This window comes from Notolabrus celidotus, chromosome 6 (assembly GCF_009762535.1).
Source record: "Notolabrus celidotus isolate fNotCel1 chromosome 6, fNotCel1.pri, whole genome shotgun sequence".
Classification (NCBI taxonomy): Eukaryota; Metazoa; Chordata; class Actinopteri; order Labriformes; family Labridae; genus Notolabrus; species Notolabrus celidotus.
This window is the reverse complement of record NC_048277.1, coordinates 9,822,991-9,848,512: the sequence shown is the minus strand read 5'-3', so window position 1 is coordinate 9,848,512 and position 25,522 is coordinate 9,822,991. Positions and strand designations below refer to the sequence as shown.

At 39.0% G+C, this 25,522-nt stretch overlaps 3 protein-coding genes across 5 annotated transcripts in view; 1 reads left to right on the top strand and 2 right to left on the bottom strand.

Annotated features, from left to right (window-relative positions):
• tesmin (testis expressed metallothionein like protein) overlaps nt 1-5,483 on the bottom strand; it is a 13,978-nt gene extending 8,495 nt beyond the window's left edge. The window contains exons 1-6 of one of the 3 annotated variants that reach the window (XM_034685508.1): nt 5,216-5,483; nt 3,484-3,744; nt 2,502-2,582; nt 2,188-2,281; nt 1,988-2,092; nt 387-531 (exon numbers count right to left, since the gene is read on the bottom strand). In XM_034685508.1, coding sequence (XP_034541399.1) covers nt 387-531; nt 1,988-2,092; nt 2,188-2,281; nt 2,502-2,582; nt 3,484-3,725 — 667 coding nt within the window. In that variant the 5' untranslated portion in view covers nt 3,726-3,744; nt 5,216-5,483. The remainder of the gene's footprint in view (nt 1-386; nt 532-1,987; nt 2,093-2,187; nt 2,282-2,501; nt 2,583-3,483; nt 3,745-5,215) is intronic. The other 2 variants (XM_034685507.1, XM_034685509.1) reach the window with 2 other exon arrangements.
• Nucleotides 5,484-6,365: 882 nt separating this feature from the next.
• zgc:110339 (uncharacterized protein LOC550490 homolog) lies at nt 6,366-14,239 on the top strand. The gene is made up of 6 exons (XM_034685510.1): nt 6,366-6,881; nt 8,701-8,752; nt 9,055-9,242; nt 9,745-9,900; nt 9,981-10,091; nt 12,967-14,239. Exons 1-6 carry the CDS (start codon nt 6,735-6,737, stop codon nt 13,078-13,080), a joined length of 768 nt encoding a protein of 255 aa, XP_034541401.1. The 5' UTR covers nt 6,366-6,734; the 3' UTR covers nt 13,081-14,239.
• A 150-nt stretch (nt 14,240-14,389) lies between these two features.
• On the bottom strand, nt 14,390-24,965 carry galn (galanin/GMAP prepropeptide). The gene is made up of 6 exons (XM_034685512.1): nt 24,682-24,965; nt 24,474-24,554; nt 22,495-22,549; nt 16,346-16,432; nt 15,860-15,931; nt 14,390-14,595 (listed from the first exon to the last, which is right to left on the bottom strand). The coding sequence occupies exons 2-6, from the start codon at nt 24,552-24,554 to the stop codon at nt 14,534-14,536; spliced, it is 357 nt and encodes a 118-aa protein (XP_034541403.1). The 5' UTR covers nt 24,682-24,965; the 3' UTR covers nt 14,390-14,533.
• Nucleotides 24,966-25,522: the final 557 nt, after the last annotated feature.

The following is a 25,522-nucleotide window of genomic DNA, read 5'->3' as shown; positions in this document are numbered from 1 at the left end:
GAAGTTTGATAATGACTATTAAAAAGTAAAGCATGATCTCTAACAATGTGTGGTCTTAATTAAGATGAGAGTAGATGTAATTTGTAGGATGTACTTTTTTGTTTGAAGGCCTCATGGGACAGACAGTACATGAGGGTCTATTTTTGGTTTTTGGCTGATAGGTGTGTAAATGGTCTTCTGACTTTTACATGTACCATCAGTATTAACTCATCCCATTCATACAAAGATGACACAGCCAACAGGGGCAGTTCAAATTAAGTGTGGACAGCAGGACCTGGGATCGAACCCCTGACCTTCAGATTCAGAGACGACCTACTCCATCACTGAGCCAGCCCCACACTTTCATCCCTGTTTCTTGGTTAAACCAAAGCGATCATGTGACCTACTGTTTGTTAACTGGTCCTCACTTCCACCCTGAGTTAATCTGTCCTCTCTGTTAATTGGTGCAGGTTTGAGGGTGTGGAACACGGGTCCTGTCTCACAGGGGTTAACCAGCACCTCTTGTCCAGCTTCACCTATGTTACAGAGCATCTGCACAGAGAGGGAGGGGGGACTGTAATCATTGACTGGACCAGTCAGCTAACTCACACCCAACATTTCCTGGTTTTCAGATTCTAAAAAGCTGGACTATGCAGGTTTCTTATCTTGTGTTTGACAGAACAGAGGCTAAGCTGGTTTTGACTACAGGTATGACACATCGAATTACTGGAAAAGGAGACCCAGGGTATTAACTGTGACAGATATATCATTTTTCCATGACATTTAACAAATTAAACCAATAACTGGGAAATGTATTGAACAATTATCTTTAAATTGTCTCATGATCTTGTTGGATACAGAAAACTAGTGATCTAAAGAGAACATGAGAACATGTTGACATGTAGGAAGCCTCATCTTCTGTTCACTGCTCTGTTTTAACTCTCTCTAATAGTTGTTCACTTATAAATAACAGACTGAGAGCAGGCATTACACGTGTTGTTGAGTCGACGCTGTCTAATGTGAGCATCCATCACCCATTATCCATCCACTCATCCACTCATCGATCCATCATCAATAATCCATCCATTCATCAATAATCCATCCATCATCAATAATCCATCCATCCATCCATCCATCCATCCATCCATCCATCCATCCATCCATCCATCCATCCATCCATCCATCCATCCATCCATCAATAATCCATCCATTCATCAATAATCCATCCATCCATCAACAATAACCATTCATCCATCATCAATGATCCATCCATCCATCCATCATCAATAATCCAACCATCCATCCATCCATCCATCCATCCATCCATCCATCCATCCATCCATCCATCCATCCATCCATCCATCCATCCATCATCAATAATCCAACCATCCATCCATCCATCCATCCATCCATCCATCCATCCATCCATCCATCCATCCATCCATCCATCCATCCATCATCAATAAGCTATCTATCTATCTATCTATCTATCTATCTATCTATCTATCTATCTATCTATCTATCTATCTATCTATCTATCTATCTATCTATCTATCTATCTATCTATCAATGCATATATCCATCCATCCAGCCACCCATCCATGATCCTTCCATTGTCAATCCACCCATGTATCCATTCATCCTCCATCCATTCATCCATCCATGAAAGTCATTTATTTGTCTCTTCTTTGGGTTGATGAAAAAAGAAAGAAATGCATGATTGAACTAATCAAAGACATTATTCTTTGATTACTGGGGCTGTTTGCTGGTTTGGGTGAGAAAAAGATGTTTATGGATACAAATCTTGTGAAGGATGAACACTGACTGAATTCTAATTTAAAACAACTTTACAGTTTTAAATAAGCTAACTGTAGCTCAGCTTGCCGCCCTTAAAGTACTGTATTCAGCGTGTTTATGGGTTGACTGAGAGGACACCCATTCAAATTCAACCTGCTGAATAATCCACACTGACAGTATTATCCTTCTCATGTTGAACTTATGAACTTACTGGCTGTGTGTAGTGGGGTGCAAACTCAGTCATTTCCCTCAAAAACTGCTGATGGTCCCCTGCCTGTGGTACAAAGAGACCGGCAACAGGGGAAAGAATGTCCCCCTAAAAACAGATAGGACACACTCACACACAGAGAGCATGTAAACAGTGTATATTATATTCTGTATTAATTCATTCTTGTGTTTCTGAATACTCACTGGCATCATTTTGCTATAGAGAACAGGATCATAAGAAAACCACGGAGCAGAAACTGAGCTGACATGGCTGCTGTCTGATGGACCAGGAGCAGGTCTGAGGAAAGAAGAGAGTCTTAGTGTACTAAAGGGTATGTTGAGGACTTGCTTTTACATAGTAACTGCATCACATTACACTGATGGTACAATAGGAAGTGGTTCAGATGATTTCAATCCACCTTTGTCTGTGTGTCATTCTTTAAACCACCACCAGGTGGGGCAAAAGACAAAGGGGTGAGGTTGTATCCTTTACTATGCTTCTTTACTAGATGACTCACCCAGGGAGGAGATGGTAGCAGCTGGGCTGCAGGTAGTCTGAGTTAGTCTGGCACTGAAAGTACTGACATGGACCGTGGAACCTGAAACACAACAAGGACAACAACTTATTTCTGTCAGTCAAAGAAAGTGGAACAACAGATACACATCTCTGAGCACATTGTGACAAACTTGTCACACACCTTCACTTAAGAAACATCGCCAAACTCAGAATTTTTGTGTCCATAGCTAAGCTGGAAATGATTATTCACGCTTTGGTGTCATCTCGCCTTGATAATTGTAATTCTCTCTTTACATATCTTAGCAATGCATCCCTGAACCGCCTACAAGTGGTCGAAAATGCTGCTGCACCATCCTCATATCTTTGCACTGGCTTCCAGTTAAATGTAGGATCCAATTTAAAATTCTTGTTGTTGTGTACAGAGCGCTCAATGGTCAGGCTCCAGTCTATATCAGGGAGCTGCTGAAACCTTATAACTCCAGCAGGACTCTGAGGTCCTCTGATCAGGGTTTATTGTTTGTTCCTCGTACCAGGTTAAAATATAAAGGAGACTGTGCTTTCCAGGTTGTTGGTCCTAAACTCTGGAACAGTCTCCCTGTGAAACTGAGAACTGTGGACTCTGTTGACAGGTTCAAAAAGCAGTTGAAGACCTATCTGTTTAGACTTGCCTTTGACTAATCTGTTGGTTTTTATGTCATGTTTTTGTATGTATTTGCAATCTCTGTTTTGCCTTTTAATGTTTTTTTTTTCATTGTTATTGTTGTAAAGCACCTTGTGACCTCTGTTCTTCAGAGGTGCTCTATAAATAAATCCTACTTACTTACTCTGATGTGTATGACAGGTTTTGTGGGTTTTCAAGGTGAAACAATAGTTTTGTATTCTTTAAGGCCTCATGGGGGGCATGGGGCATGGGGCCCTAAAACCTAATTCTGTCATCATGTGTCTTCCTCGTCACTCTTTGATGAAAACACTTCATTAAATACCCGAAGCTGAGAGGATCCATCATAACTGTGTGGACACCCTGTTGCTGAGGAAAGGGAGCTGCTGCAGGTAGGCAGACAGCTGCTGTAGGTAGGCAGACAGCTGAAGGGAGCCCTCCCCACACAGGGGTCCCTACAGGGTCCGGCTGGAAATGACCATCTCTCTCTTTGGATGGAGAGTTATCAGTTTCAGGTTGTTCCCGTTCCCTCTGAGATGAGTTCAGCTCTGTCCCTGGACTGTTCATCCTGCTGGTGTAGGTAGACCTGTTTCAATCATACATCAGAAGAACACAGACACGTTAGTCAGAGATTTTAACCGTCTATGAAGTTAATAAAGCTGTGTTTCTCACTGTAGGGAACTTCATGTCAATGCACCACGTTTAAAGTTATAGGATATGAACTGAAGTTAACCCAATAGGACTTTTACTGTCAACCTATTTTCCTTTAGGTTAAAATCCATCTTATAAAATGTCATTTTTTTCAGGCTGTCAGTTTTTTCTCATTTTTAACCACTCATTATTGAACTCATGTTTGAACCATTTATATCTTTTTGTAGATTATTTAAGTTTTCTGCTCATGGGCCCCTGGGTTAGTTGATATGCTAGCTAAAGCAAAGTCACCCCTTCAAATTCAGCATGACAGTAAATAAGAAGCACATTTGAACTGAACTGAGTTTTTGTTTTTGTCTATGTTGTAATATCCGTGCTTTACTTGAGTATTATTTTGGGGGGTAGCTTCACTTTGAGAAGCTGTTCCGGGGCCGAAATATCCGGATCTCTTTTCTCAGCAGAGCCAAATAATCTGACAGTAACTGAACATAGTGTTCCGTCGAATTTTGCTACAATATCTCTTATCAAATAATGCTTCCCATTTAGGATTCACTTTACATCACACCTCTACTCACTCTATTTTACGGAAGAGGATTGGGGCCACTGATTTTTTTGGGGGGATTTTTTTTGTGTTATTCTGAGAAAAAAAGGTCAAAATCCTGAGATTAAAGTCTGGTGGACTTTCAAAATAAAAGCCGTCTGAAATATAAAAATGTACCTGGTAATTATATATTTGGCATTACAATAAATCTTAGTTTAAACTGATATGTTTTGATTCAGACTGAATGGAGAAAACCTCAAAATGTGATGCTGTCAATTACAGCTACACCTGATTTGGAATTTCAAAATAAAAGCCATTGGAAACGTAGCATATTAGTGATGATTTGGGATATTTTCAAAGTGAGATTCTTTTTAAAAAAATCCTGTTTTCACTGACTGATTTCAGTTCAGACTAAAAGTAGACAGAATTCTGATTTTAACCTCAGAATTCTGATTTTTTTTCTCATAATAATTTATATTTATTTAAATGGACCTTAATTATAAATAATTTTTCAGTGAGCCTAATCCTCTTCCGTACTTTTTAGACTCCCGGAATATGGGGATGAAGTTTTGATACTCTAATACTGAACCATCGTTTGAGATTTCATGAGAAACATCCATCAGAAACTATGATTGTAGTCAGTGCATGGGAGTCTCTGCGCATGCGCCTGTTTGCGGCACATTTCGGTGGGTAGCACTATTCAATAGAACACCGGCTTTCGGTCACTCAAACTAACTGAGAAGCTAGTTATGTTGGCGACCTAGTTCAGCATTAGATAGTGACTGCGTTAGTTGAAACAACATTAATTCTGGCCCAGTTTACACAGCTTCTTGACAACTAATGAGATAAATTCAAATGAACTTACTTTTTGAAAAGTGTCGATTGTCGTTAGCAGCAGAGATGTTACCTCAGTCTGAAGTTAGCCGTTGGGTTAATTGTGAACCTCAAACCGATGAAAGATGTGTTTTTGTTTTAGTTATACGATTCTTTTCTATTTATATAAGTATATAACACAGTAGAGTGTCTGATAAATATCCTGTCGGAGTTTTCAAACTAAAAGATTAAGTGTAAGTGTATTTAACGATTTTGGCTGATTTATGATGGGTAAGTGTTGTCTTCACTTCCCAGCAGAAGCGTCGTAATAAGGAGATCTACCTTCCAGCAAAGTTTCTTACAATTAAGTAAAACTCAATTTGGTGACGTGAGCATGATTATTACAGTTTTTCTCAGTCGCATTGGTACATTTCTCAGAGCAGAATTTAAATTCTCAAAACTACTTGTTCAATCTTTACATCATTGCGTCACTTGTGCACATCAAAAAGGCAGTTTCTCATTTCTTTGAACAAGTTGCAAATGCTTTGATACATCCATGCAAATGATTATTTACAATTCGCTGCTGTTTCTTACATTATCAAGTGCTTATGTCATGTTAAGCAAAACATTAAATTGCTCCCAGGGGAATGTTGACTTTCCCTAATGGAGGGAAATGTTTGAAGCATTAGATCAATGATCAACGAATTTTCTGAAATAGCTCAAAGGTGCATCTCATGAGCGATCAACTGGCAAGTATATATATACTTGTATATACTTATATATACCATTTACTTATAAATAAATGGGCATTTTTGTCCAGTCTCTTGCAATCAATCTCCCACATACACTAAGGTGTAACTTACAATTTACAATAACTGTCATCAAAACTTTAGCTATAGTTTACATCAGGACGTCCCTCAAGAGTACACTGTTATATTGACAACATGACTAAGCAATTTGACTGTCTTATCCGTACACAACGACACAAGGACTTGTCATTCTGATGGCACTGACATGTCCATTGACATAGATATTTACTTTTGAGAGATGAACTAAGGATTTTGAGAAAGATACTGGCTTTTGCAGGTAATCCATGGTGTTTTGCTATTTGTACGAATTGTTTTCAGAAATGCACTTACTGTTTTGCAAATGTTGAGGATGATTCGAGAAATGTACCAAAGCGACTGAGAAAAACGGTATTATGAAGGTGTTGTGGGTACTTTGGCATTGATCTATTTTTTATTGACAAACATCTGATGTTTCTTTCACATAATAACATCAACAAGCATTTACATATCTGTGTATGAGTGGCCGCCAGGGATAAAGTTAAAGTACTTGAGTCAGAGGAAACGCTCTTTAAATGTTTCTACAAAGGAGGCAGTCAATGCAAACGTCAATCTGCTGTGACAACCAAACTATTGGAGGGAACCTGCTCCTCCCATTTTGGGTTTACGAGCTGACGTGAACGCATCATCTCTCCAGCCAGCCCACGTTGACGTTACGACTACTTAGCTAACTGCTCCCATAGACTCACAGATGAGTTTCTCTGTCCTTAGACATACAACCACAACATGAGTGCGACCTGGGGTAAGTGTAAATCCGTGCTGATAACGGGCTCCAGCAGAGGCATCGGGCTGCGCATGGTGAAGGAGCTGGCGAAGAGCAGCAGCAGACCGGACACAATCATAGCGTCAGCCCGCAACCCGACGGGCTCCACGGTAATAAACACCTGCATATAGAGACTGTTTAAAACGCTCTGTACCGACACAGGCACAATGCATGAATAATAATAAACCTTTACGAAGACTTTTCTCGTGCACTGGAGCACTCTGGCTCTGTAACTTCTGAGATTCTTAATGCTAACAGAGTTGACACTGTGCCTCACTACTGAACAGAACATGATCACACATTATACTGAGTAGTTTACTTCTGATGATGTTTCTAGAACTGATAGACCTAGTTCATCCAGCATACTGTTTCAGGGGAGATGTTTGACTGCTGTTATATTATGGAGAATAATCATTGTAATAGCTTGGTTCTTGCTCTAAATGTCTAAAGTGTGTCCACACAAATATATGACAAAGGGCCATTATTAATGCAGAACACATAAATAATGTAAATACATGCAGCTTATGTATAGACAACAGCCTGTGGAGATAGAAAAGTGATTTGATTCATTAAGTTTACTGAGTCATTGTTGCAAAAGAAGGGTTGTTACAAGAGCCCAAAAGGTATATTGTCTGACTTTCTACATTTTCTTAAGCAAAGATTTACAGTTAGTGCGATGTTTGACTATGAATAGACAGCAGGAGGAGATCTTTAATCAGAAAAGAACACTTAGATCTAGCAGGAAAGATCAGCAAGGAGAGGTGTGCTGCTTTATCTTCAGAGGGCGCAAAACATTATTGCAAACTGAAAGCTCCTCATTGGAGCGTTAACTCACATGCTTCAATATGAACATATTTTACATAATGTAAAAACAAATCGTCCTCTGAAAACCTCTGACCTGTTGACTCCAGGCGTGGCTGCGCTCACATTGACGGTTTGTTGTTGTAGGGAAGTGAAAAAGGATCTGACGATCACACAGAGTGTTTTATTCTGAAAATGAACCGGATGTTTTAATTTTGTTTTGGTGCCTGACTTCCTGCCCTGCTCAATCTGCTCTGTTGAGAACTTCCAGTGGAAGTTATTGACCAGAATAGAAACCTATCAACTCAGGATGGATCAGAGACGGACCAGGCAAACATTTATAATACACTCACCTGTCAGTCAAATCAGCCAAACCCCTAATTATACATTACTGTTAGCCATAATTCAACCATTACAGATGAGTTATAATATAAACACATTCAACCTCTCTGCAGTGTGTACATCCAAAGATCTGTGTGTAAATGAACTTTTAACATGGGTGTTAATGGGGATTCCTTGGCTTTTGGAGACAGCCTCAAATGGACACTTGTTGAACTGCAATTTTATACATTTCCACAGTGGCTTTATTTTTCAACACTGGAGTCTTCTACTTGGCAAATATAATACAGAACACAATGTTACGGGGTGATTACGACATGAGGCCATCATGTTATCTGACCAGCAGTGGGCATCTGACTTCATTGTTTATTAATCTATAAGCACAAATCTGCTTATATACAGAAACCGTTGTCAAGACTTTCTGTGTCAGAAGGAAAAAAGATATATTTGGAGAGGGAATGAGCCCATTAACATCAGTTGTAAAGTGAAATAGGTTGAGAGTGTTTTAAAATGTTGAATGTTCTGTCATAAAGTTATTTATTTCAGAGAGCTGCTGTCTTGGTAATTTTGTAGAATAATTCCATTATCACAGGAAAATGCTCTTTTAATCCCAGTTCAGAAGTTCACTGTATGCGCACCATATGATGAATGATGAATGAATTTCTAACCTCTAAAACCTCTCTCTGCAGTGTTAACAAAAGGCAAATATCACGTGTGTTGTGATTATTATCAATAATTTTAAAAATGTACAGAATAATTAATGTGACCTTATTTTTCTTCTGACCTCAGGATCTACAAGAGCTCTCGAAAACCTACCCAGGTATTCATATTGTGACGTTAGGTGAGTCTGCTATTAAGCTGTAGGGTATTCCCTCTATTATAGTGTCACCTGTAAACCAAATGTGCTGCTCCTCTTCTTCTAAGTTTTCTGTGCATTAAAGCTCTTAAAGAATCCCGACATATCATTGGTTGATGAAAAGTGAGCAACTGACAGGTTTATTGTTTCCGCTGCCTCCATGAACAAGAGTTCTGAGTTAAATCAATGTGATCTGATTTGTTCTTGTGTCTGTGATCTCCAAAAGACCAGCATTAGTGCTTCGCTCTTGCAGTGAGCCCACAGTAAATTCCCTCTGATGTTTGCAGACGTTGATAGTCAGCAGAGTGTGAGTTCAGCCCTGCAGGAGGTCCGCTCCATTGTGGGAAATGAAGGACTCGGCTGTCTGATCAACAACGCTGCCATCGGGATCACCGCAGACATGCAAACTGTGACACCTGAGGCCATGATGAAGAGCTTCCAGGTCAACACTGTTGCTCCTCTCTTCGTCACAAAGGTGGGTGCAACTTTGCACAGCTTTAAGACACAGACTTAAATCACTAACATCTACCCGAGTTAAAACTCACCTGGCCCAGTTTTAAGAATGTGGATTGTGTTTTTGACTACAGAACGTTACAGCACAGAGGAGGAGGGCGGTTCACTGTGGTCTGAGCAGAAACTCAAATGTCTGTCAGTTACTCAGTTGACTTTTATCACTTTTAAAGTGCAACTTTCAGGTTAAATATTGAACAATATTGAAACATAACTCAGTCTGGAAATGGCTGCAGAGAAAGTTAATAATTGTTTATATGTTTTGCAAACAGAAGGGATGAAATTTTCCAGAAGCTTTCAAAGATAAGAAAAATATGACCACATGATTTACTCTGCTGAGACATGATTTCTCTCTGATAATTCATATCTGTAGTAATAACACTGTTTGGATGTGGTATACATGCTTTCTTTGTTGTAAGCCTGGCTCAGTTCACAGAGTACTCAAGACTTGTATTTGTGATGTTCAGGCCTTCCTGCCTCTGCTGCAGACGGCTGCAGCTCAGTCTTCAGGGATGGGGATTCACAGAGCAGCTGTCATCAACATCTCCTCCATCCTTGGCTCCATCAAACACAACTTGGGAGAAGGTGCTACCTTCAGGAGCTATCCCTACCGCACCTCAAAGGTCAGAGGATACAGAACATGAAGACAGAGAACTGTGTGCGATGACGCTAACCCACTGTTTGTGGATCCTGATCCTGACAGGCTGCTCTGAACATGGTGACCAGGTGTCTGGCTGCTGATCTGGGGTCAGATGGGATCCTGTGCATGTCTCTGCACCCTGGCTGGGTCAGGACTGACATGGGAGGGCCTCTTGTAAGTACTTGATCACTTTCTGACTTGAAGCTCTGTTCTTATTTTGTTATTTATTTCTGGGCAGCAGAGGAATGCCACAGCAGCTGATGGTTACACGTAGATCACATGTGTAACTTTAGACTTGAATTGGACCAAAGGTCTGTGACACATGCACAATCTTTATTTTGTTTGTTTGTATCTGTGGCTTATTCACATTACAAGCAGAAAGTCATTCCCTCACATGATGCCTGAACTTTCGTGTCTGCTGCATGAACGGCCACTCTAAACAGATCACACCACGGCAAGCTCATCACCTGTTGCTGCTACAGTACGATGTTTCCCACACATACAGGTGCATCTCAACAAATTAGAATATCGTGAAAGAGTTATTTTTTCATGATTCATTTTAAAGAGGTAAACTTTCATAGTTTCATAATCACACCCCCTCCAGCAGACCATAACACTAGGTAGCTTGTTCAGTGACAGACTTCTTCACCCGCAGTGTCTCACGGAGAGATACCGCAGGTCTTTTCTTCCTGCAGTGATCAGACTCTATAACCAATAATACATATATTTATATTGTAAGATATGCTTATGTTTAGCTCCTTAATTTTAATTGCTAATAACTTTGTGATAATTAATATTTTATAGGCTCTATGTTTGCTTTATACTCTTTTGCACTGTCTACTTTGCTGCAGTGACACTTAAATTCCCCCGTATGTGGGAAGAATAAAGGAATATCTTATCTTATATTCATGACGTGTAAAAGGAAACATCTCTCTCTGTTTTGATTTTGATGATTTGGGCTTAGAGCTCATGAAAATAACAAATCTAGATAATATCCAAAATAATATAGAACATTTTCTTCAGATCAATCAAGAAGTAATTAAAGTTTTGATTTCTATAGCACCTTAATAGAACAGGTATCACAAAATGCTTCATAAAACAGAATAAAAAGCCAAATAAAAACACAAAGCAAGAATTTCAAAAAAGAAAGCAACATACATAAATACTAGGGGTGCAACAATACGTGTATCTGTATCAAACCGTTCGATACATTGGTCACGGTTCGGTGCACCTTATGAACTGAACGATACGCAATTTTATATTTATTTGATCAACTTCTGAGGCGCTCAGACAGACACACACACACACACACACACACACACACACACACACACACACACACACACACACAAATACACACACACACACACCTGATACATTTCATTTAATCTAAAAACTGTGCTTTTGAGCTGAAACAAATCTTGGTAATGTCAATAAACTACAAGTAAAAAAAGCCATGGAAATTTCTCTTTTACTGTATTGAAAACGTATCGAACCGTGACACAAACGTATTGAACCGAACCGAACCTTGAGTTTTGTGTATCGTTGCACCCCTAATAAATACTTAAAAACAGACAGGTATGGGCGGGGACTTAGCCTAATAGTTAAGTAGTGTGCCCAAATAGCCGGCGGCCTGGGTTTGAATCCAGCCTGCAGCCTCTTTCCCCCATGTCATTCCCCCACTCTTTCCCAGTTTCCTACACTATCCACTCTCCTCTCCTCTATAAAATAAAGGTGTAAAAGCCCCAAAAATATAACTTAAAAAAAAAAAAAACCAGACAGGTAAAAAAAAAAAAGGCTTGTCTAAACAATTGGGGCTTTAACTGATTCTCATAAATGTCCTCAGTGTGTACAGCTCTCAGATGCAGTGGAATACTGTTCTGAAGTTTGTTGCAACAACCTTATAAGCATCGTCACCTTTAGTTTTTAGTCTGTTGTGAGGGACGGCCAGCAAACCCTGATCAGAGGACCTCAGAGTCCTGCTTGAGTTTTACGGCCTCAGCAGCTCTCTTATACATATGGGAGCCACGTATTGCTATATACACCACCACAAGAGTTTTAAACTCGATTCTGAACTTAATGGAGAGCCAATGCAAAGACTTGAGTGTGGGTGTGACATGAGACCTTCTGGATTATGTTATCTTAGTTTCAGTGTTTTGGACCACTTGTAGGCGGTTCAAAGACGTGTTGCTGAGACAATTGAACGAAGAATTATCATAATCTGAATGAGATGAAAGCATGAACAATCGTCTCAGGCTCAACCCCGGAAGGAGGGATTTAAGATACAGAAATGTCTAACTTCTGAAAAGTAAGTTAATTTATATGCTTCATACTCAGTCAGAGCTCCTTAACATGAATCACTGTCTGAAGTATCTGGTGTAGAATATGGAACTGATCTGTTGAGGTGCCCCTGTAGAAGTTCATTGACCCACAGTTACATTTGATTAATGCCTGAAAGGTGGACACATGCTCTGCAGGTGATAAGAGCGAGAGGTCCTCAGTACATCCCTCCTATTAATGCATTGGTTGAAGTGTAACACCTCATGTTCACGTGTTACTTAACCAAACTACCTCCACACCACAGAAGTCCTTTTCATTATCAGGACATCATGTCATGTCTTCCTGCCATTTCACCTGCATCAGTAGTTTGTGTTTCAAAGTGAGAAATCCTGCTCTTTGTAAGTTTTATCAAAGCTACCTGAAGTGAACCAACAAAGAAGCTCCAGAGTTATTAAATGGTGGTGTCGGGGTGCCCTGATGTTAACACATACGTGCAAATAAATCCTGCACGACAAAACAAGAACTGCATGTCAGACTGAATGTGACGGTGGTAATGAAACTGAGATTCACTGTGAAAACCAGTCATTACTGTCATTAACCAGCTTTTCACACAGTCCTGAATGCATCTCCATGAAATATAATTTACTGTGTGTGTGTGTGTGTGTGTGTGTGTGTGTGTGTGTGTGTGTGTGTGTGTGTGTGTGTGTGTGTGTGTGTGTGTGTGTGTGTGTGTGTGTGTGTGTGTGTGTGTGTGTGTGTGTGTTTTCAGGCTGATCTGTCAGTAGAGGAGAGTGTCTCTGCTCTTCTTTCTGTCCTCTCTGATCTGTCAGAAAAAGACCACGGAGGATTTAAGGACTACCGTGGAGACGATTTGCCGTGGTGAAACCAGACACCGGGTCTGTCAATCAGAGGGCAAATGAAGTGATGGATGACATGACGGCGCCCTGAAAGTGAAGCCAACACTCTCTACTAACAGCTGATTTCTTTGACGTGGAGGTTCTTATCATGTAACCATGTAGCTCTGGGTTAAGAGATTCGTAAGCTCCATGTATTTCTATATCTTTCCAAAGATTTTGAAGCCTTTGATTTCATCCTTTGATTTCATATGCAATCCTTCATACTCTAGAATAATCTGTTGGTTGTATGTTTGATGTAGAACAGTTTGTAGTTATTGATCATTACATGTCAAAAAGGTCAAGTTTCTTCAAGCTGTGCCTCAAGGATCCACTCTGCCTCTTTACTGTTTTTTTTAATTGCTGACAATCAGTCACAAGATTCAGAGATTAAGTCACGGTGAAAATAGGCAGTGTGTCATTATTATGACTGACAATCAGTGTTCAGATGCTGATTGTAGTTTTCAATCAGCATTTTGTAGTTTATTTCATGGCAGAAAAAACTTTCTTATAGTAATGTAGAAATGTAGAATCTGTACTCAGGGGTCTGGATTTTAGTATGAGAAGTGTTCTGCTCTGGTGTCAGCAGGCTTTTGTGTCTGCAGGAAAACAGTCTGTATGGAGAGCAAAAGCAGAAGGAACACAACCCAGCGTAATGACATCCCAGCTCCCATTGTTGGTAATCTGAGGAAGATTTATTTATCCCTATAAACAGATATCTGCAAGAAGAGCAGCTAGATCAGGAGGTTGTTTTTTGCATACTCCTCGCTACTGCATGCTGAAAAGTTTTCAGGGGTTTGTATGGGTGTCAGATGAAAGTGTGTGGATTCAGAGATTAAGGAAGTAATACTGAATATAAACTGAGAAGATGCCACTGACTTTAACCATCAACGCAAAGTGTGTCTCTGACATCTAGTGAACCAAAGCATTAACTTAGTATGTGACAGTTAAAATACAGATGTGAGAGCTCACATTGTTCTCCATAATGAAGGCAGCACAGACAGAGGGAAATGTCTGTTTATGTTGGTGCTCTCCTTTAGAATACATCCTGTAAAGCTCATAGCTCTACCTAACTGTGAAATAAACCAGGTCATGACTGATACATGTGTGGCTGACCTATGCAAAATAAATAAAGTCGTTGTCCAGTGAGTTCAGTGCCATAGTTTTATTCACTCCATTCTCTTCAATCACACGATACCATGATAGTTTAAAGGTTTTCACTTCATAGATCCCCCTTCAGTCAGCTGACGCTCTCTGACCTTCAGTGGATTTAAAGATTCATTCACAGGAGCAGAAAGATTTCATATCATTTTTTATTAGATTTTGGGGAACAGTTGATCTCTGTTAAAGAATCAGGTGTTTGGCAGCATGACTAATTCAGTTCAGAGAGTGACAGGAGCTACAGTTAGGAGACATGGGGGGCAGAAACAGACATATTAAAGATTAGGGATTGGCCAGTTCTTCTGATGTCACAGAGGATGGCAGGGTGTCCAACGCTCCCATCTCTGTAAACACAAACACACAGAACATTATCAAAACGCAATATAATGAGTCAAAATTATTTAAAATATTCAAAACACATGAAGAAAATGTCACTCTCTAAGTGATATCGGAAAGACTGCTCCCAAACTAAAAATATAAACACAAGGCTGATACGAAAAAGATCTCAAGGTTATTTTCCTGATATGCAAAAATGTTAATTTTAAAAACTGTCTGTCTTGAAGAAAGTTCAAATAAATAAATACAAGTTAGGATATCATGAAAAGTTCACTTTTTTCTGTTGTAACTCAAAACTAATAAAATAATACTGTAATATACTGAGATGTGTTTCCTTTCTTTACTGTGGGCTGTATCAAAAATGAAAACAGAAAAAGTCTTAAAACATTAGTTTAGTTTATATTTAAATTTTCCTTTCTTTTCTAGCTGATGGGAAATATTGAACTTTTTTACAATTGTCAAATTTTTTGATATGCCCTAGTTTTAATTTCACAACTATTACAAATAAATTATTATTTATAAAATTTGTCTCAGAATTATTTATCTATAAGAAGAAAAATGTGCTCACTGTAAATTCAAAAAGTTCAAGTTTAGAGAATTTATCAAAGAGGAAATTCAATTAGTCTCAGTGTAAAATCATCATGTTTTCTCAAGAGGTAGTGATAACAGCAACAATGTTCAAAGCTGAGACATTTGCCTCATTCATGTTTAAAGGTGCGTCAACGTCAAAGCTCTGAGAAGAAGGAGAGCAGAATGACGACAGAAATGTCAACATCAATACTCCTGAAGAAGTCCTGTTCACCTCGTCTAACGTTACCTTCAATGAAATGTTCACTTTAACGTGAGGTACAACAAATAAACAAGATCAGGTTTGAACTGGAACCTGAATTTAAATGTTCAGTTTGATGTTAATTCATAAAACAAGGAGGCTGAGAAGAGTCAAGGAAGCGTTACCGACGGCCAGGTTTTTTGTCGATCAAATCGTCTTTAATCAATATGTTGTGTCAACTTTTCATGTCTTAGCTGATAGCCAGATAGTGAGGGAGACACTTAACAGGGGGTTAAGCAAATGAGTATCCCTTCAGGATGAGACAAGGCCTCAACGCGAACCTGCTCACCATATTCAATTTGCATAACCACCTGTTTACCATGATTTATCCCAGGCTTATGATACTCAAAGTTCACAGCGGTCTGATGTGCATCAGGTTGGATTTGACTTCTCACATCAGTGGTTATTCTCAGGTTTATCTATCACAGACAGGATTAACATACCTTTAAGTTTGAGGTACGACAGAAAGTCAATTATGGTGTGGATGACGTCTCCATCTCCTATTCTCAGAGTACCTGAGGAGGTAAAGCAACAAAATACAGCCTATTAAACACGTCATCTACAGTCTATGGTACACTTAAAGGTTCTACATGTAAAGTAAGGTCAAAGTAATCTTCACTTTCTGTCAAACTGAACCAAATATCTCTGAAGTACTTGCGATTAACTTCTTAAATTCAGCAATTAATCAAGATTAAAAATAAATAGTTCATCAGCTCTGAAACAAAAAAGTCTCCAAATGGCTTAAGATTGTATTTAAAGAGAAATCTTATGGATTATTTTAGAAGTTCCCCCAAACAGTCATTGATACAAAGTGAAAAAAGGTATTCTTTGAGGGCCGTGAACTTATGTTCAGCAAAAAGGAACAAAGCTTAAAAGAAACAAAAAACATTGCAGAGGTTACATAACAATGTTTCTAAAAACAGACACACCTGTTCTGAAGTCCTCATCCTGGCCCATGTCCCTCTTTCCAGCCAGACCGGCCTTGTCTCCCAGAGTCCTGTGTCCGTCTATTCCATCTGAGCAGTGAGGAGTGATCAGAATACAGACAGTCACACAAACAGCCCCAGGTCACCTGAGTGTTCAGTCATCTGGTCTCAGAGTTAACAATAAAGTCCTACAGTAGTTCATTCTGCCGAGACATACATACATACATACATACAGTGCAAACATGGCACACCTGTACCTAAAGGAAAATGTTGAACACTGTTTATTTCAGCATGGTGTTTTGTTTGTAACTGTTTGGTTGAATTTCCAAACGGGTTGGAACCGGCTGCAGGGCTTGGCTCATGGAATTGCAGGAAAAAGAGGCAATAGAGAAGCACACATGTAAAACAGGATGAACAGCAGCTCGCACAGAGAATCAGTTAAAACAACAATGATGATGAGATGAAGATAAAGATAAAGAAAGGACAGGCGAGGTAACGTGCTATGCCATGATGATGGGTGCATTGACAGCACTGTCAGTGATATCCAGTTTTTAAGGGCACATGGATCATAGAGAGAAGTTTATATGCAGCCTTTTCTTATGAAACCTTTTTGTATCTGCTGGTTATTCCTGTCCATGTGTGTCATGTTAATAAATAATGTTAATAGGAAGATTTAAAGAGACAGTGCTTTGCTTTATCCTGGTACCTGTCTATAACTTGGGGTCTTTGATCAGCACAGAGAGAGTTTCTGAGTTTACCAAATTCCAGGAAGTAGCACATAAAGGAACAATGCAGTACTCAACAGTCAACGGTTAGTAAACAGAATCACAAAAAGGTTATAGACAATTATAAAATCAAGTGTAACTCCAGATGTTAAAGCTGGTGAGAGGAACAAACAGTTGATACTGAAGCTGGTTCCATCAGAGAGCCAGAAGTAATCATATTCACTTAATGCCATGCTCAAAGTGGGAAACTCCAGTGCTGTCAAAATGTTATACTGCTGTGTTTCAGGTTGTCGAATATAAAGCTGATGTTTAGTGTCACTGTGGATCATTTTCAACTCACTGCTTCTGGATGATCAGCAACTGAAAATGCAACAAGTGAAAATCAGGACAGGAACCTCACATCAGCTGTGTTCAAAGAACAGTTGATGTTAGTTCCCTGGCTCATCGTCTCTACAGGTTCTCACTGTTAATTGTTTTACAGCTGCTCTGTAAATGATAAAAGATTAGTTTCCTTTGTGTCGACTAACAAATCAAAATACAGTGAACATTAAAACAGCACTTCAACTTTCCACCCCCAACATGAGGTCAGAGGAGAATCCTGCTGTGTGAGTACGGTGTTTACTTGTCAGACGAATTCATATATTTAGAATTAAGGCCAAACAGGTTCAAATGCTAGCAGCCACGGCTGCTATGGGATCTCCTGAGGAACACAGAAGGGGCTGTGGGTTCACATGTACAAGCAATCTTTTAAAAGTAGGAGCAGTCGTGGGTAAAAAAAAAAAAAAAAACTCCTTTTAACTATCTCTGTATTAAAGTTTGACAGAGGTCTCTGAGTCTCCCGGGGAGTAGAGAAGGAGCTCCAGGAGAATGCAGTAATTTAGCAGCTTTATTTTTTTTCCTCCTTTTGGATAAAAGCTAAATTAAATAAAGGAATAATTATTTCATTTGTTTTGTAAGGAAAAATATAACAACAGACCTGCAAACTGAGTGAAATGTCTTTTTAGCTCCACAAATTTCAGATTCTGGAAACCACCCATGATTAAAGGCTCTGAGATGTATGCTTTTTTTTTTGTCACCCTGATTTAACTATCACGCTGAAGGGAGAGAAGGTCTCATATTACTTTTTGAGTTATGTTTGTGTGGTAAAAATATTCCTTCATAAGAAAACAGAAAATATCTATGTTTTCACACTGTTGTCTACGACTCTTACATACAAATCATCAGTTATTTTAATTTATGTAAAAATCGTTGAAGTACATCTTGACTCTGTGAGAGCTCCTGATGTTTGTAGCTTAGAAATGTTAAGTGGTCACGATGGTTTGACTCATCTTCAGCTTCCTCATTACATAAATCATTAAATAATTATATCATTATATAAAGTAGGGCCTGAGCTGGTCTCCTTTGCACTCTGTGCATGTGTTTGAACTTAAAATTAAAACACACAGCCCTGAAGTGACGTCAGGAGGAAAGAGATGTACTGGATTTAATTGTTAAAACGATAAATGCCGGGCGCAGATTTAGCTTAAAGGTTAAGTCACACGCCCATGTAGCGGGTGGCCCCTGCTCGTTTCCAGCCTGTGGCGTCCTTCCCACATGTCATTCTTTTGGTTTCCTGCTCTATCCATGGTCCTCTGCTCTCTAATAGAATAGAAGTGTAAAGTCCAAAAAATGTAACTTAAAAAAAAAACATGTTAATGGCATTCTTAAAAAACTATAAAATGCATTTTAATTTACCAGGTCTAAATGATAAAACATTTTGTTTCATATCAGTTTTTTACTTTATTTTCTTTAAAAATTCAACTTGGTATTGAAAGTATGATTATTTCAAAGTTTAATGCAAACTAAAACTAACAAACTAACTAAAAGTGGAACACTTAGCTGCTGATTTTTGTTGATGGGAGGATTTTAGAGACAGAATGTTTTAATTTTTCATTTGACATCCTAAGCAGAAGAAACTAAACTAACTCCACTATCAGTCTTTCTTCATGGTAACCCTTCACTCTGATGCCAAACGAAACGCAACAACAATGGCTGACACAAGATGAGGAAACTATCATTTTAACTGAGAAGGTGAGTCCCCCCGCCTGTGAGTCTTCTGTTTTTGCTATTCAAGTCTGGGTCTGTGCAAAAGTGACAAAATGTTTTTTTCTATGGGCACCATTTTGGTGGATTTCTGGATTTCTGTTGTTTATGAAACAAACTTTGGAGAGAAAGCGTTAGCCAACAGTGGCAGACTAACCAACACGCTAAGTTAAACGTTCATTAAGTGGAGTCAGCCGAGAACTAACCTTACTTTTTATAGTGTCTATCATGGTGTACATGCTGCATGTGGGGTCACTATTAGGATACAATGAGAGTCCTAGAGATGGATGGTTTTGTATCAGTGAGGGGCCATGCCTACCCTCACCTCTCATGAGATCAATATGTTTTCTTGGTTTGAAGCGCAGACAGAAAAGAGATGTTTGGATGTAAAAGCACAGACAGCAGAGAGATGACGGAGAGAAGCAGCAAACAGGCGGGTTGATGTTTGAGCAATTCACAGCCTGACACCAAGAGCCTGCAGCGGCCATCGTTTCTATCTTACATGGAGCGACCAGCTCGTCTCTGCCTCTGGCACTGGGAGAATCCTTTATCTGAATTAGGTGATCAATACGACCTGAAACACAGGATGAGGCAGGAGCAACCTTTACCTGGGCTATTCACACACATACACACACACACACACACACACACACACACACACACACACACACACACACACACACACACACACACACACAAAGGGACAACATTTCCAGGGGTTTCTGATCTCGACTGATTTGGACCCCACAGATTGGTATAAACCTACACACACATGTGGGAACGTGTCCTCTGAAGGTTATGGGGCAATAATAAAAAATAGCATGAGCCATCACAGTGGAGAGGGTGGACAGAAAAACAGAGCAGAAAATGAGCTCGACAGACTTTTGGGTTTCATCTGTGACATTTTCAGGCAGAACAGGAGACCTGTGAGTCCAGTAACCGCTCTGAAACAACAGGTGCATTTAAATGATGCTCTGGTTTCACCTCAAAATATCTAAACATTGTATGTTCCTTCACTACAACAATACAACCCTGTCTACTACATGTTTATACTATCAAACATGAAACACAGGACTAACACTGTGAGCAACCGTAGTTCAGTTTAGCAAAGTTAGTGGCTTGACTTTAGTAAAAGATCTTGATGTACATCGGTCAAATGAACTCTGCAGGTTACTTTACAAACATGACCTTACACTTCAGGGCCTGTGTCCATGAACGCTTTTGTCTTTAGTTTGCTGTTTTATTTGATAGAACAGCTTGACCAGAATGTGGGGAAAGAGTGAGACATGCACCAAATCATGCTGGGACCATGAAGAAGACTGTAGTCTCTGTGCATGGGGCGCCTGCTCTACGAGACGAGTCTTCCTTTGGCAGTGGCCATGAATTCTGCTCTCTGTATGCTTCATGTTTTCCCTTATTCGATGTCACAGAAAACAGAAGATCATTCATGTCATAGCATGAGCAGCAGCTCTAGCCATTGACATCATACCCCAAAAAATCACCTGTAGTCCCACATTCTTAAACTGAGAGTAATGAGGCTGAGGTGGTTTTGCATTTAGGACATTCAGGGCTGCAAACACTGAGCTACACAGTTCTTTTTATCCAGCACAAAACACACTCTGTCAATGGACACAGGCCTTAAAGATGTCAATGCTTCCTTTGGTGTCACACAGGAATTGAACTGTCAGCTCCTGGGTGAATATCATATGTATGTTTCTTTCATCTGTTGGCCATCGGCCGCCCCCCAAAGTGACTTACACCCTGCCTTTCCTCTTCTGAGGCCAGCCCCAGATTACAGGAGTTCAAGGCCAATCAAGGCTGGTGGAGTTGCCAAGAAACAACTATCGTCTAGCCACTAAGGCTAATGTTAGCTCATAGCCGGCAAACTATCATCTGAACTCCTGTTTAAGAGCAGTCAGTTCATGATTACTGTAGCTTCACAGCGAGGGACAGCAGCTTTAGTGCCAGCCTTTAAGTATGCAGACAAAACTTTTAGAGCTCCCCCGGTTGACCAGCCGCAGTATAATTCCTAAGGCCCGCTTCCTCCACGTTAACAGATGGGACATGGGTCATATTCTTAAATCCAAATCCAGGCCAAATTCATTATTCATTTTTCTGACTAGTTTAGTTTGAATTAGTTATTTGATGCTATAAAAAGAGGAGCTATAACATGGAGGGGTGGGGTGTCAATGTTAAAGCTCCACCACTCAAATCACTTCTGTCCATGTCTTTACTTTAATGTCACCAGTGCAATATGTCAGCACATATCAAGGTGCTATTTCAGCTTCCTGTCTTAACAAACGGAGGAGAAGGAGGCGTGTCGTCCATGTTTTTATACAGTCCGTTTTTGAAAACATCTCAAACATCTGGAGGATAACTCTGTTTTTCCATGCCATGCTTCTAATGTGTTTGCTTTATTTAAGTATTATCAGATTACTAATAATGAAAAGACGTCACATGTGTGTGTCTGTATCTCAGTGGTTTCTAATAATCAGAAATCCATAATTTCACTAATGTCGGTAGATGAGAGAAGAGTGGTCACACAAAGACGAACAGAACTGAACTGCCTGAAAATGTTGCCAAAGTATCATCGCTTTATATAAATTATATTTCTCTCCGGTATAAAATCAGTGATTTCAGTTTTACAGTCACCATTTACGTCATCCCACAGATCTCTGAATCCATGGTTCCTTAACTGGTCAAAGTTTGGTTGAGGAGTTTATGACTTTAATTTGTTATTGAAAGTCCAAATCTTTTTTTATTCGCTAGATTAATAAATGTGTTGGACATAAACAGGTTTGGACTCTGAGGACGGTGTGGGCGTAAAGACAAACCAGCAGCTGTCTGAGCACACAGAGGCAGAATGATGCAGAGACGGACATAAACAACGAAAATATTCAAACTGAAAAAGATCAGCAGCAGCAGAAACAAGCACGGAGAGTTAACGTAAGAGACGGCCAGGTTTATCTGCCGGGTCAGGGCTGTTATTTGGTCCAGGCAGTTTTTGTTTCCTGTGCAAATTTAGCAGACTTTATCATTTAACTTGCACTGCATCGATGTGACTTGACGACTGTTCATGGTGCACTGTTCTGACCAACACATAGCTCAAATTCCCCCCTACAGACATGCACACAGTTGAATGAAATAAGATGTGTTTTGGTCCTAAAGGTGCAGATGTTCCCTAACTCACCAACATCACATAACATTAAGAAAATGAGTTTAGCATACTAGAAATGTGTGTGTGTGTGTGTGTGTGTGTGTGTGTGTGTGTGCGTGTGCGTGTGCGTGTGTGTGCGTGTGCGTGTGTGTGTACTGTATGTTTGTGTGTGTGCGGCCAGTACTTACGGGGACCTAACAGGTATCCAGCACTGTTCAGTGTCCAGCCTCGTTTCTCCTTCGCCTGCAGGATCAACACACACACACGCGCACACACATAAAATCATCAGAACACACACAAACATGTCTTTTCCTTTATAGAGTTTATCTGAAAAATATAAAAACGATGAAAATAGTATTGATCTAGGAGCACCTTTCATTCTGGGAGGATGTTAAGTTAAGTTAAGGTAAAAATCTAACAGGCAGCAGATGAGAACAGGAATAATCAAGAACAAAGGGCTATATTACAGAAAAGAGAGCTGTGAAATGCATTATGACAAGAAGATATAAATTAAAACACAAAGTCAGAATAAAACAGAGGCTTTGTGACAGCTGGTTAAAGACAATGCTGAACAAACATTTCATTAGTTTAAAGATACGTCTGACTGTCATAGCCTCTCTTAAAGGACTTTCTAGGTGTTGATGCAGTGAGAGAGGCTGAGGAACTGTTTTGTTTTGTTTTTTCTGGGATATTTTGTGATCAGAAAAAGAGCTGAAGAGGAGCTAAGAGTCTGTGACAATTAAAAAAAAACAACAGTTGTACATTTTAAATATCAATAAATTAAACATTTATTTAGGATCATTCTGTAGTGCTTTAACCCTTTCAAGCATGGTGGACAGACATCTGGAAGTCACGTTAAACCATACCAGTTGTAAATTGTGCCGTGTTTTATCTGGAAACTGACATAAGCATCATCTGTTAATAAAATATTAGAGATGTTTAATTTTGTGGATAAAATAAATCACACTCAACACTTTAAAGTGCTTGTGTCTATATTTTCTCTTATTTAGTGTGTTCTAAATGCTACAATGCAATTATATACACTTTGCTAGTTTAATGAAAGCAACATTTCCCACATTTATTGTAGTGCTTTCAGCTGTGTTTATCATTTCACTGTTCAGCAGTAACCCCTGATTTATGGGCATTATTTCTGCAACATTTCCCAAAGTAAAGAACAAACTGGTTTGATTAAACGTTGATCCATGTAAGGGTTAAAACTTCTTCAGACAGGTACAGAAACATTCAACACAGTCTGATGTCAAAGTGAAGAACAATCATGAGACTACTTTGAAGTCATTCCCAGAACAAAAGCTGCAGGTGAAACTTAGAGCATCTTTTCTTTACCTCTGTCAGCTGTGCAGAGCATTTAGTGACTGTTTCTTTGTTTTCCTGCATGTTGTAGTTTTTGGGGATAAATTCAGCTTTTATTTTCATCTTGGCAGACAATATTTTAGATCTGTTCTTTTTAATTTCTACACTTTTACAGCATACCCAGATGATGTCATCCAACACATATTTATTTTATTTCACCCATATGTCTCTCTGTTTTTCTCTATAGATCCACGTTTTGTCTATTCTTTCTGTTTTTTGTTATAGTTAAACATATTTTTAGTACTCTATTTTGTTATTTTGTATGATGCATAAACGTTACATTTACCAATGTGATCTATTTATAACTTTTAGAGCATTTTCTTAAACTGTGGTATCTCTCTGTAGTACGTAAGAGTATTAGGTACACTGAAAAAAAAGAAGAATAATTAAAGTCAAATTTTGTATTATTATTATTACTATTATTATTATTATTATTATTATTATTATAAGAAAAAAAGTCAGAATTCTGACTTTTTTTCTCAGAATAATAATAATAAAAAAATGTGGACCTTTGGAGTTCTGAATTTAATCTCAGAATTGTGACTTTTTTTTATCAGAATAATATATATTTTTTAAATTGGACCTTCATCTCAGAGTTCTGACTTTTTTCTCAGAATAATAATAATTTTGAAAAAAAAATTGACATTAATCTCAGAATTCTGACTTTTTTCTCAGAATAATAGGCCTAATAATAATTTAAAAATTGGACCTTCATTTTTTTTTTTTAAGTGGCCCTAATCTTCTTCAGTACTGTAGCACCTGAGCATAAAGTGGTAGAATAAACTGATCGTCTTACCGCGATGACCAGTCCGATGGTCTCAGAGAGAGCTGCGCAGAAGATGAGCGACACGCAGAATATCCCGAAACACCTCTGCATCTAAAAAAGAAGAGCGGAAGAGAGCAGGCACATTACAAATAACAGACAAACTCAATTTTCAAAACATATGAACGAACTTTTCCACAGAATAAAAAGTATGAAACTCAAAAAACGGGAAGTTACTGACCTTGATGTTTTTTCTGTTCCTCGGTGTGTTTGAGCAGCTGAGGTGTCTCTGTGGTCAGTGTTCAGTGTTTGGGATGAACTCAGGTATCATCCACCTTTTATGCGCTCCCGCGCGTCCCTCTGCTGCTGTGCGCGCGCGTCAGCACCCCCTCCTCCTGCTGCAGGTCACGACCAGATCCATACTGAAACTCAATCACATCCGATAACAGCGTCATCTCTTCTCCTTTGTCACTCAGAGGATGAGATTGGATTTTAAAAAAGGAAAAGGCATTTGCTGTGTTTTTCTGTCCTGATCTGATGTTACTGAAATAACTCATTCACACATGGAGAAAGGAGCACACACAAACATAAACACACATAAACACACATAAACCACATAAACACACATAAACACACATAAACACACATAAACACACACACACACACACGCACACACACACACACACACACACACACACACACACACACAAACACACACACACACAAATACACACACGGTCTCCATCAGCTGTTTTGATTTTCACACATTTCATCCCTTCTTTTTATCATTTATTCCTCAATTATTATTTAAAAATCTTTATTAAAACTAAAATGTTCAGGTTTTGTTGAAACAGTTAAAACATTTCTCAAATCAAATCATCAGACTCTCTTCTTTTAGTTTTAATGAATGATTTCTAAAACAATAAATATATGAAATCTCCTGATAGATGCAAAATAATTAACCCACTGAATTCACCCAGCTCAAAGCTCCTGATGGAGTTTTAAGTGCTTATTTAACTGTGAAATGAAACCTAATGATTACTTAATATTAGCTACAAGAGCAAATAAGATCGTCAGTGTGA